Here is a 12,630-nt window from a genome sequence, read left to right on the forward strand (position 1 = left end):
GGATGCACTGGGCTCCCTCCCCCGCCCCATCACCCCCACCACACACAGGAATTGGAGCATCCCCAGAGGCCACTGAAGTCCCCACTCCTCACTGAGGATTCCTGGCCCCCTGCCTCCTGTCCTGTGGATCCTTCCGTTCCTGACTGTGCTGAGGTCTTCTCCCAGGCTGATGGCCCCTCCAGCAGGCTTTTGACTGGATGGCCTTTTCCACACCTCAGCCTGCCCTTTCCCTGATGACCTTTTTCCTGACTCTAAAATTCACCTCCCTGAGCTGGTCCTTGAGGTCCTGGTCATCACTGTGAACATTATCGGTCTCTGTTTTTTTATTTCCTCACACTGTTCTTGGGAAAAGGGCCATATCTATCGGTTGACCAAGGGATACTGAGAGCTGAGGACAGCCCAGAGGAGCGGGTCAGTAAGCCCCCAGTGACCAGGTGACTTTGACTGGCATTCAGGGCATAGGCTGTAGCATCGTCCCTGCCACTGTGTCTGGTCCCAGACTCACTGAAAGGAATGGAGAGCTGTCAATTGATGTGCAGAATGGATAGTTGAGGAGTTAGAGTTGGAAACTTAGAATTCTTTTTTTGTTTTTAATATCCATTTTCATTCATTTAGATAAATGTTTCTTGATATATCAACAACTTATGAGTGATCTGTTTATTGATTGAACATAGGGCATCCCCATATCGATGTTCTAGGCTTTGGAATAGAAAGAGTGCACAGTAGAGGCTTCAGATGCTCAGATGTGTTTTTACTTGGTCAAATGCAGGTGATCATTTAACCAGCGTGTTTTAGTGAGATGATTATTTACACCTGGATAATTGCCAAGCAAGTGCTAAGCCCCTGACATACCTTGGCTTTGATTCACACAGTGACCCTTCATGTGGAGTGTTGCAGTCCTAAAACAAAAACCAGGCCATTTGATAACTTGACTCAGTTCATCTAGCCAGCAGGTGGAAGTGTTGAGCCATGTATACGTGCACCTCAGTACTGCATGTATGTGATGCACACACACCTACATACACACCACACATGTGAAACTGTTGGTTATCTTCCACCTCTCTACTCATCTGTTTGTCTTTTCGTGGAAAGCCCAGGGAAAGAATGTTGGATCCCCCATGGTTTTAAAACCACAATAAATTTCATTTCACTTCAATTATCCAGTCTTCATAAATACCTAAATGAAATAAAACTCACTCCAACCCCTACAACACATTCTTCTTTGGCTGTGACAATGGAAATAATGTACACAATAAAAGAGTGTCTGAAAAAATCTATAAATGTGCATTGACGTGGTTTCATGGGGATCGACACCAACAAATTGGGGAACAGAAGCCCTGTGGCTGGCTGTGAAGCCCAGCATGGCTCTATCTGTGCTTTTTAGGTTCTAATCATCTTACACTTGATACATGTATGCTTCATCATTTTGATTAAGTGAGGTTCTATTAAATACCAATAATCCAAAGGTACACCAAGAGCCAATCAAGAACCAATATCAATAGCCGAAATCTATTGTGATCCGACTAGGTACCAGTCCCTTTGATCTTAAAGTCTGGCAAAGCAGGTCGTCAGTGCCCCGTTCTCATACAGGATGGCAGAGCATGCCTGACATTGATAGTTCAGTCCAGGGCAGAGCTATACCTGTGTGCGCACTGTGCCAAGTCATTTTTAGCTTTCTTTTGACACGTGTCTTACAGAGTGGATTTTTGAAGTGCAAAATAATTTTATGATGGATTTTTGGTTCTAGTAAGATTTTTGTAGAGTTGGGAACTTAAAATTCTTTTTTGTTTTTAATATCCATTCTCATTCATTTAGATAAATGTTTCTTGATACATCAACAACTTATGAGTGATCTGTTCATTGATTGAACATAGGGCACCCCCATATTGATGTTCTAGGCTTTGGAATAGAAAGAGTGTACAGTAGAGGCTTCAGATGCTCAGAATGTGTTTTTACTTGGTCAAAATCTCAAAATTTTTATCCTTCATCTAATCTCTCATGTTTATTTATAATGTAGCTTCTCAGTACTCCCATCTGCATGGTCATTACTCTAAGTGAAGATGTAAAATAAAAATTTTATTTCATGATTCATAATTCTTATTAACCTGGCATATTTTATATGGCACTCTCATCTGTATCTCAACTTGTTTTACAAACATGAGGAAAATCATCTTCTCCATGCATATATTTCTATATAAGCTGGCATAGACCCATGGCTGCTTTTATTCTGAACTAGCCCCATGCCTTCTGTTCATCTGTGGCTCTGGTGATGCTAAGTTGTAAAGGCTCTCTGAGATCTGCTTTCGTGAGCCTATGTCTGCGGTAGACAAGGAGGCAAGCCTGATTTATGACTTGTTCAGTTCGTTCAGGAGTGACAGATACTAGTTTGTAGTGAATTGCCTTTTAAGAAGACACAGAACTAAATAATGGGAGGAAAACAATATGCATCTTCTTATCCTGCCTGACGAGATCCAAACACCTCCTTCCTCCAGATTTATATCTATAAATACAAGAGATGTTTGACTGCTTAACCTTTATTCCTGCTTTTTCACTGTCCTTGGAAGAGGAATTAGGATGCTGGCTGAATTTCAAGAGGCTCTGCCTTCCAAGAAATGGAACTTCCTGATTTAATAGCAGGTCACACTGTCAGGGGCCTGTGGTCAACCCAAAGAATCCCTGAGGGGCAGCTGAATGTGCTTCCAAATGTAGTTCAGCTCCCCAGCTGACCTGACCTGTGTTGTGATGAATTAGAGAATAGCGTACACTATACACTGAGCACAACTTCTCTGTGTTCTAAAACAAGAAGCAAGACAAAACGAATTTGGGCATTTCTATCTGACATCCACAATGGTCACCTTATAAAATTGGCTTGAGGACTTGGAGAGAGGGAGGCTTGCTATGGAAAGAGGCAACTGTGGGCCACACCCTCTTCCATTCCTTAGTATTCCCTTTATCTGAGACATCTGCATGGGAGTCAGTTTAGTGGAGTGGACAATGAACATGAACAGCCCCTAAGGGTCACTTGCTGACAGGGCAATAGAGACACCATGCGAAAACCAGCTCTGGTCCTGACCAAATATTTCCCAGCCATATTCTTATTTAATAAGCCCTTGAATTGTTGACCTCTTCTTTCTACCTTTTCTTTTTTGTTTCATCCCTAATATCCCTGGTAGCTGGTCTTTTATCTTCCCTGTAATTCATCATGCATGTCCAGAAGTCCAATCCTACCCTTAAACATAGGAAGCATGGCAGATTGTTTCTTTCAGACGAGTATTTTCCCAGTGCAGCATGATGGTACATGAATAGGCTCTGGGCTCAGACCCTCTCGATTCAGACATCCCTACTCCCTCCCAGCCCAGTAGCTAGTGGTGTGAACTTGGGTGAGCTGTTAAACCTCTGGGCTTCAGTGTGCTCAGTTACGCACTGGGAAGAACACAGCACTGCCTCTGACTCTTGTGGGTTTGGTGAGCACAGGAATGTAAAAGACCAAGCTCAGCATGGCTCAGCAGAATCCACCAACACTTTTTATCACTCACAGACCAGCTGGAAGAAACCACGACAGGTCATGGTGGTTTTCCTGCTTATGACTTCTTAGATAACGAAGTATTCATCACTCCCATTTTGTGTTGCTTGTCTCCATGTTACCAGCAGAAGTGGGTACTGGTGAGGGTTTTGATAGATCTGGGTGCACTCTGCCTCTTGCACCAGTGCTGGTGACAGCTCCAGGTCACACAGACCCTGCCCCCAAGGTCATTTTTATGTTCCCCATTTTAGATGGTTTGTTGTTGTTATTGTTGATGATGATGATGACTTTTTCGTTTTAATAAAGTGCTGGAACTATAATCTGGCTTTGCATCCCTAGGTTTAGGACCTATTCTGAAATGATTCAGCCTCCCCTTTCAAAATTATACATACAAGTGATTATTTTCCTTAGACATGAAATATAGGTTTGGTTTTGGGGTCTGCTTTTGTGAGTAATTATCTTGGAGACTCATAGGGAATCTGGATTCAAAACCTTCCAATACTTTCCTTATAGTAAAAAAAAAAATCAGATATGTAACCTGTTATATTTGTGAGCATCTCTCCAGGATCCTAAATTATACAGTAATAATAATGAATATGATATTCTTCTCATATGTTTTAATGCAGTTCTGGATTTTGTTTTTGTTTTGTTTTGGTTTGGTTTTTTTGGAACTTGGAGTTGAACTCAGGGATCTTTTATCACTAAGCCACATCCTCCAATCCTTTTTATTTATTTATTTTTCTTGAATTTTGAGACATCTAAATAGCTGAGCCTGGACTTGAACTTCTGATCTTCCTGCCTCAGCCTCCTAAGGCACTGGAATTATAGGCACATACCAACTGCCTAGTGTGTTTTTTTTTTTTTAAACTGCCTATTTCAGGATAAAGTAATAGTGATTTAAGAATTTTTTTGACAGCTTATAAATTAAATTAATTCTCATTAAAAATCTCTGTATATGATTTAATGTACTTAGGAACAGTGTAACAACATGAAGGGAACTGCACAGCCATAGGAATCATTTAGAATGCTTTACAATTTTAAAATGTGCAGTCATATGACATTGAAGATATATACATCGTTAGCTAGCTAGCCAGATAGATAGATGGATAGACTGTTTGGAAATTGGCAACAATCTTGATGAATAAAATAGAAGAGGATTCAGTCAGTGTCAACTCCTCCGTGCCAGTGTTTGAAGTCCCTGTCTGTGTTTCAGGTCTGCCTTAAATGGTAATATCTTGTCTTGCAGCCAGACATATTTCTAGTTTTCCTGCCAATAGCCTGTTTATTGGCGCAGTACAGTTGTATCTGGTAAGGTGCAAGGTCAATGGAATTGCTCCTACAAACTATCCCTGAAAATGTGCCCTTGTGGATATAGCTGTTGTCTGTATATTTCATTAATTTTGAACACCAAAGGTTATTGCCATAATTACACTAATTGTACTATAAAATTCGGACACTTGCTGAATGAATGAGAGAAACGAATGAGAATCAAACCTGATTATGACAGTTTTTAAAGATACATATTGGGACATATCAGTGTCTATAGGGTATCCATCACCTCTTTTTCCTCTTCTTCTTAAACAGGAAGTTAGAAAGAGAATACTTTCAATGTAATATGTGAGATTCAGTTGGTAATCTGTATTTCATAATTCCTAATGAGCTTGGTGATTAAGTAAAAGCTTTGTTGTAATTTTGTCAATTCTCAATCCCCTTATTTAAGCCTTTTATGAGACTGGAGAGCTTGCAGACAATGGCTTCCTCTCAACACCTTTGTCTCCTCCCAGTGGTTCCACCAGTGACCAGGAATAGGAAAACAAGGCTTCAGCCTCATAGTGACACTGTCACCATAGTAACGGGAATTGCTGAAGCTAATTCAGGGCACTAACCTTACAGTTTGAGTTTTTGTTTCACTTTTCACCAATGGAAAATATTGTAAGGTCTTTACTAAAAGCAGATAAAATATGTTGAAGTCATACACATGGATATAAAGTCAGAGCATTTTTTTTTGTGCTGCAAAAACAATTGAAGATTCCTATATTCTGAATCAAATTTCACCTTTTTAATCTTATTTGCTCTCTGTTTCCAAAGTTGATGTAAGACTTTTCAAGCAAAGAAATAGACATGGCTTTAATTTGTTCTGCAAATCTCCCCTGGCCTTTTGATGGCATTGATGTCATGCTAGCTCGGGCACGGGTCCGGCTCAGGGTGCTGCAGTGTGGAAGCATGGTATGGATGGCCCGTCATTTGGAACCTGGGCATGAGCCTGAGTGTCCCAGTAGCACAGACCATTAAGCTGCTCGCAGGGCTTCCCATTTGTCCTGTAAGGTCCAGGTGTTGTCTGAGCAGAAGCCTGTCTCCTTGGGAGAAATACGGAGCAGGCCAAGATAAAATCAGGAATGGCACATGGATGTTGAGATTTTTCTTCTTTCCTGTCGCTCTCAGAACCAAACTTTGTGTCCTCCTATGACATCGGAAACTTCACCTACTTCTTCTTCCGGGAAAATGCCGTGGAGCATGACTGTGGGAAGACCGTGTTCTCCAGAGCTGCCCGGGTCTGCAAAAACGACATCGGGGGGCGGTTCCTGCTGGAGGACACCTGGACCACCTTCATGAAGGCTCGCCTCAACTGCTCCCGGCCCGGGGAGGTGCCCTTCTACTACAACGAGCTGCAAAGCACCTTCTTCCTGCCGGAGCTGGACCTCATCTACGGCATCTTCACCACCAACGTGTACGTAGCTGGAAAGAGCATCTTTTTCTCCTCTTTTACTCATTCTGAATGAGGCTTTTGTTCCTTGACCTCTGAGGATTTAAAGTTGCCTCAAAGGTAGTCTTTTTTATTTTACTGGGCTAATAGCCAAAAAAAAAAAAAAGTATGAAAAGAGACTTTTCACTCTGAATTAAGTGTTAGGCAGAGACATGTACTGTGTGAAACTGGCATTAGGAAAAATATACATAAATCTAAAAAGTTTTGATCTGTCTTTGGGTCACAGAAATATCAAATTATCTATGATAGATTGTTCTTTTCTGATTTGTGAGTATGTCCTGGGCACTTTGGGAAATACAGGTACATATTAGGTTCTTTTTCCATTCACACAAGTCATGCATTTGTGCATAATGAAAGCCATCTTGTTGGGGAAATCTGATCTTTAAGATAACATAATTCTCGCCTGAACCCTGACTTATGTATGAAACTCACATTCTGACTTCCCCATAGTTGCACTTAAACCATTGCTATAGAAGATGGCTAACTTGGGCAACTATTTCTTAAATGAAAATTATACTTTAAAAATGTTCCTGAAAATATAGCACTGACTTTTCTGTTGGGAATATCCCTACCATCAGGACAGACAGTATTTGGATGGCTGGGCAAAGCATTTGAAGTTTCCCAAGCACTCATTTCCTTTCATTCTGGTAGAGTGGTGCCCAGTTCCTTAGTGCTCTGTGGCTCTGGGTGGTGTGATAAGACCTAATAAGAGCGCATGGGACTGGAAGCGACCTTCCCTCAACATTGGCAGAGCTGTGCTTGCCCTGCATCTGGATCACCTTTGCAGCCTCTCATCTGGATACCTAACAACTTTGAGAAAAGTCAAATATTTGTGTCCAGAGCAAAGAATCCAAATCTGAAAGGGTAAAAATTGCTGAGAGATGAGGTGGGTGACCCATACCCCAGCTTGCCTGTGCTTAGCCTGGTTTGCTTGCATCCTGGGGAACATTAGTCCTGGGCAAACCAGGCAGTAGATGAATGCATGAAGCTTGCTCGGCTCCCTGCATATTTTTATTTTTTTTTTTTATCTCTGGCATCAGAGGTGTGCCCATGAATTATATTTCTTGAGTCATTTACTTTATCTGTCCCTTTATTCCTCATTAGCCTTTTCCTCCTGCCCTTTCTCCTGGTAAGTGTTCAGATTCACTGGATTGAAATGTTACTCCACATTCTCCTTTCTTAGATGTTAGAAAAGCAGGTGGTGCGGATGACCTCACCCCGGCCCCCTCCACCACTGGCTGTCCTTATTGTTACAAATCTGCTTTCCAAGCCCAGATGTTATTTTCTACCCCTGGAGAAGTTTCTTTAAAAAAAAAAATCAATTTATGGTTTCTGAAGTTGATTTGCTTTCCAAAACCTTGTTTAAAGAGTAGTATAGGCTGCACAAGATAAATGTTCTGTTGCTCAGTTGACATCAATTTTACACACAATGGGGGCTTGGCTTCCTTAGCTGTTGATTCCCCTGGCTCTGAGCAAAAAAAAAAAAAAAAAATGACCACAACAAAAACACCAATTTCAAAAGTTACAAAAGTCCTCTGCCCGAACTATTCCAAGGTAGTGAATAGTCCATTCAGAGAGTCGCAGAAATGTTTCAGATTACTGTAGGGAGGTTCTCAGTGCTTTAGTGCAGCCATGACAGAAGTACTCAACATATGCCTACCTCCTCTCTCTCTCTGGAATCTATTCCCACTGATTCTTTCTGATACGTCCATCTCTAATCCCAGGATGCATCCCACCAGTCCTTCCTTTATGGCTCAGCCTTGATTTGACCCTTTCAACAGATGAGTGCTTTTGTGAGAAGTCTGGCTTCAAACTGAAAGAAAATGAGGTTCAGGTAGCTGGCAATTTCCCATCTCCGAATTACAGGTTAAAAGTTGGTAGATTGAAGTTGCAGTTTGCCTCCACACTTTTCAGGGTTTCTCACCTGGGGGAAGGACCTATTCTGGCTCATTTCTGTCTCTAGGACTGTGAGATTTTCCTAAACTACTTGGTTAAGAGTTGAGCTGCAAGGAACCAGTTTGCTGCTGCAATAGAATTTTTTTTTTTAAAGAGAGAGAGAGAGAGAATTTTTTTAATAAAAATTTATTTTTCAGTTTTTCGGCAGACACAACATCTTTGTTGGTATGTGGTGCTGAGGATGGAACCTGGGCCACACGCATGCCAGGCAAGCGCGCTACCACTTGAGCCACATCCCCAGCCCCATGCAATAGAATTTTTAAAGGTGTTACCTCTTATTCTGGATATCTATAAATGAAGGCCCAGCGTTCTAGCTGTATGTAGTGTAGAGAATAGGATAGAGCGTAGTTTAGTGCACATGGATATCTAGACAGTAAAGCTGGTGCTGCTAGGAAAAAGTTTTGTTTTTTTTCCCTTCTAAGAAGAATAAGAACTAGAAGGATTATTTTTTTGTTACTTCACTTTCTACCAGTAACTTTAGGTAATCTTGAAATAGAAAAAAAAACTTCAAGTTCCCCCATTTCTGGGCTCACTTAAGTGAGTCTTCTGCCATTTTAATCCACTTGGGGCACAAACAAGAAATAAACAGCATTAAATGAGGACAGATGATTACCTTGATTACTGAGAGAAGCTGGGTTGGAGCATATGGCTGCAGGTATCTCAACCAGATGGACTTACTGATACTGAGCCCAGCTTTAAGCAGATACATTCACAAGGTCACTGGAGTCTACCCCTAGGCTGGCCTCTTGCTTCCAGGAGACCCTGGAGAAGGTGTGTATGTGCTTCTGCAGGTCTGCCCACCCACAGAGCACAGCAAGTGAAGTGCCAGGGGCAGGGGACGCGGCACCACTGATGCTTTCTCCTTGCCAGGAGTTGGGAAGAAATGTCCTCCCAACACAGTGAGTGACACTGACCAGCAGCTACTGGGACATCCAGGGGAGGCTCTGGGCTGAGACCAGAGCCCAGGCCAGCCCCATTCCGAGTGGGAGAAGGGAGTGATCCCAGGTGTGGTTCAAATAGGGAGAGAGTAAGGAAGGTAGTGTGGCAGTGGGATCCCCGCGTGGACTCAGGGACCCGTGCAAGGCAGGTGCAATCCTAATGCTGAGGGCTGGCCGTGATGCGCCCTCTGTGCTGCTGTTTATCCATCTGAAAAGTGGGGTTGTTCTCAGGATTTGTGGACTCTTCCAGAAACGCAGTGATCCTTGTCAGTGGTTAGCAGAAGGCTCAGGGTGATATTCTAATTAGTGACAGCCCCATCCCCTTCCTGGTCTCATTTCTAAAGATGACAAATAAACACAAATACCCACCCGGCCAGGTCTCCAGAGCCAGACTGCAGGGTTCAAGTGTCACCCGCTCCCTAGACTGTGGCCTAGTGTCATGTCCTCACTATGACTGCCTCAGTGCCCTTGTCTGAGACCTTCTTACCTCATAAAGATCATCTGGCCTGGCAGGAGTAAATCCCACAGGGAGGCACTAGCACCTGTCCAGCGTCTGTCAATAAACAAATATACGGCAGGAATTTTGGTTCTGGAGTTTCTGGGACTTTGCCTTTGATGTGACCAAACAGTGACTATAAGTAGGCAAGATATTGATCCCGAGCATTAATATGGAAAATAAATTCACGTTCCTCTTTCCTCTTTCCACTTCCCCTCTGAAAACCAGAGCTGAGCTTAACATGCAAATTTAACCAAAAATATTGAGCTGTTTCTATGCTTAGTCAAAGGACCGGGACCTTCTAAATCCTCCCATTTACGACTTTCTCTGCAGAGCCTGAATTCTCAGTTAAGGCTTTAAGATTTCATATGGCAGTGCCGTGGTAGATTTTTCTCTCTGACCCTTCAAATTTACAATCCTTTCTAAATTAAAAAAAAAAAGAATATGAAGGGTCTGTCAGGCATTCTTTGCAAAACACTTCCAGTTTATTATTTCTAAAGGATGACAAATAAACACAAATACCAGGGGATTTAGAAGAAAAGGTCTTGACCCACTGCCAGCTAAAGTGGTGAGTGGGGGAGAGGCCCACCAGGTGATGGGAGCCTGCAGCCACCACAGGCGATGGCCACATTCTTCCAGAATTTGAAAGGCAAAACACACAGCCCTTAAGGATCCCTTGTTGTCCCTTCTGGCTGAATGACTTAATCCAGCTGGCAGGATCACACATGTCATATCTGGTAAAGAGTCTTGTTTCAATACCTAGATGGCTTTTGGCTCAAAGAGAAATCCCAGGGAAGCCCCACTCACTGCTCTGACTTGGTCTTGGGGAGGTTTAGGAGACCGGTCTTCTCGCATCTGAGGCTGCCTCCTCGTCACTGCCGCTTCTCCGTGGCTGGTGGAGGGCCGCGGTCACTGCTGGGCCCTCTGACTGTCTTTGTTTTCTCCCTTGGCTTTGCAGGAACAGCATTGCGGCCTCGGCTGTGTGCGTCTTCAACCTCAGCGCCATCTCCCAGGCCTTCAACGGGCCCTTCAAGTACCAGGAGAACTCGCGCTCGGCCTGGCTGCCGTATCCCAACCCCAACCCCAACTTCCAGGTAATTCCAGGGCAGAGGGCCGCTCTGGGCCTGTCCCGTGAAGAACACAGAAACCTCCCGCAGACAGGCTGGGCCAGCGTCCTCCTTGGTGCACACACAGGGCAGCTGCGATCTCCCTGTCCCTTCAAGGGCACTCCCACGCTCGGCTTTGCTCATGCCAATGAGCCTTTGTCAACGGTGGCGCCTGGGACAAAAAAAAGGGCCTTTTGTCAGCTGAGAGGCCTGATGCTGAACTGAAAAAGGCCAGCATCCTGTAAGGTGTTAGGAGCCTGGGCTCCAATTAGTGCTAACGATGATGGACTCTGTGTCCCGAATCTCTGATCCACGATGAATGGCGTCTGATGAATAGGGTCCAGGGCACAGAGGGATGGAGACACACAAACAGAGCTCTAATTGGCAAATATGGCGAGATTTCCTGTTGGGGAAGGCAGAACAAGCCTGTGGCAGCTGGGAGGGGAGAAGCAGAGCTGAAGGTCATCCATCTTTCAGTCCCAACATTACAGGATGTCCAGCTGCAAGGGCTTTGTCAGCCGGGCCGGCTCCCAGTGTTGAGAAGAAGCTGAGACCCAAAGAGAGGAGGTGATTTATGAGGTTTGCTCAGCCAGCAGGTCTGTGAGTTTGCTTGGGCTGCTGTAATAAAATGCCACAGATCACAGATCGGGGGCTTGAAAAAGAGCCTTTAATTTTCTCCTAGTTCTGGAGGCTAGCAATCCAAGATTCAGTGGAGACAGGTGACTGTCTGGTGAGGACTGGTTCCCTTTCTTGAAAGTGTCCATCTTCTCGTCGGTCCCCCTATGAAGCGAGAGACATATTTGGTTTCTCTTTCTTTTTTATAAGGCCACCCGTTCCACCAGGTTAGAGGTCCTCCCTCATGACCTCATTGAACGCTAATCACTTCCTTCGAGGTCCTGCCCCACAGAAGCCACGCAAAGCCCAGAGGTTTAGTTCCTACTTGCAGGATTCCCTTTTTACTGCCAATGGCTCTCCTGTGGTCATCGTCACTGTCACTGTGGGTCTGAGTTGTAGCACCACCAAGTTCTGCCCGCTGTGCTGGATCCTCCAGGGACCTCAGGTTGCATGCTGGCAGCTGTGCCCTGCTGGGTGAGACTCCCCCACACAAAGGGCAGGAGGTGGAGCCCAGGCCAGATGATCCACCACGACCACTGCTGATTTAGAATCCCAACCATTCTCAATTGCAAAGTCTCAAACGATTCCAATTAAATGACCGTAACATCACTAATAAAACATAAACCTTTTGGCTCCTTAGAAAATGAGGGTGATGGAAAGGTTCAATTATTTTAGACTTTACTTGTATTTTGTAAGCATCACTTGATTATAATTATTTTGAGTTTTTGTGTTTGTGTTGTTTTTTTCAAATTTTGAAAGAATATGGAATTGGAAATAAGATGACTAATTTACATGTCATCTTTGCCTTTTACTGCCTTCCTTGGACAAATTATTTAGCATCTTCTTTTTTTATATTTTCACCAAGAAAATTGGAAAGGAGGGATACAAATGCATAGGAATATTTTAGGAATAAACTTCAATAATGTCAATTAATATATGTTTTTACTGTAAAATATATTTGTAAAGGTGACTCTTAGGGACAATGTATTTGCTGCCTTCTGGCCTCATATGTTGGGTAAATATATACTTCATTATTCTTTTTCTACAGAAGAGAAAATACACCATTCTTTTGTAAAATCCTGAAGGTTGAAAATTAACAAAGATAATAAATTTTGTAACCCTGTACCACCTCCAGGCAATGGATAACGTTCAGCGTCCTCATTTGGATATATTTGTAGCATACCACAGGTGCCCTCATTTCCTCAGGCCACCAGGGCCTGGTTTTATAGTGC

The 12,630-nt window shown here is 43.4% G+C and overlaps 1 protein-coding gene across 7 annotated transcripts in view; it reads left to right on the forward strand.

Moving 5' to 3' along the window:
• The window catches only part of Sema5a (semaphorin 5A), a 450,819-nt gene that overhangs the window by 305,304 nt on the left and 132,885 nt on the right, over positions 1-12,630 (forward strand). For all 7 annotated transcript variants that reach the window (XM_021733399.2, XM_040272850.2, XM_021733404.2 and 4 more), the window contains 2 exons: positions 5,966-6,251; positions 10,636-10,771. In XM_021733399.2, coding sequence (XP_021589074.1) covers positions 5,966-6,251; positions 10,636-10,771 — 422 coding nt within the window. The remainder of the gene's footprint in view (positions 1-5,965; positions 6,252-10,635; positions 10,772-12,630) is intronic.

The sequence above is a fragment of the Ictidomys tridecemlineatus genome, chromosome 1 (assembly GCF_052094955.1).
Source record: "Ictidomys tridecemlineatus isolate mIctTri1 chromosome 1, mIctTri1.hap1, whole genome shotgun sequence".
Taxonomy (NCBI): Eukaryota; Metazoa; Chordata; class Mammalia; order Rodentia; family Sciuridae; genus Ictidomys; species Ictidomys tridecemlineatus.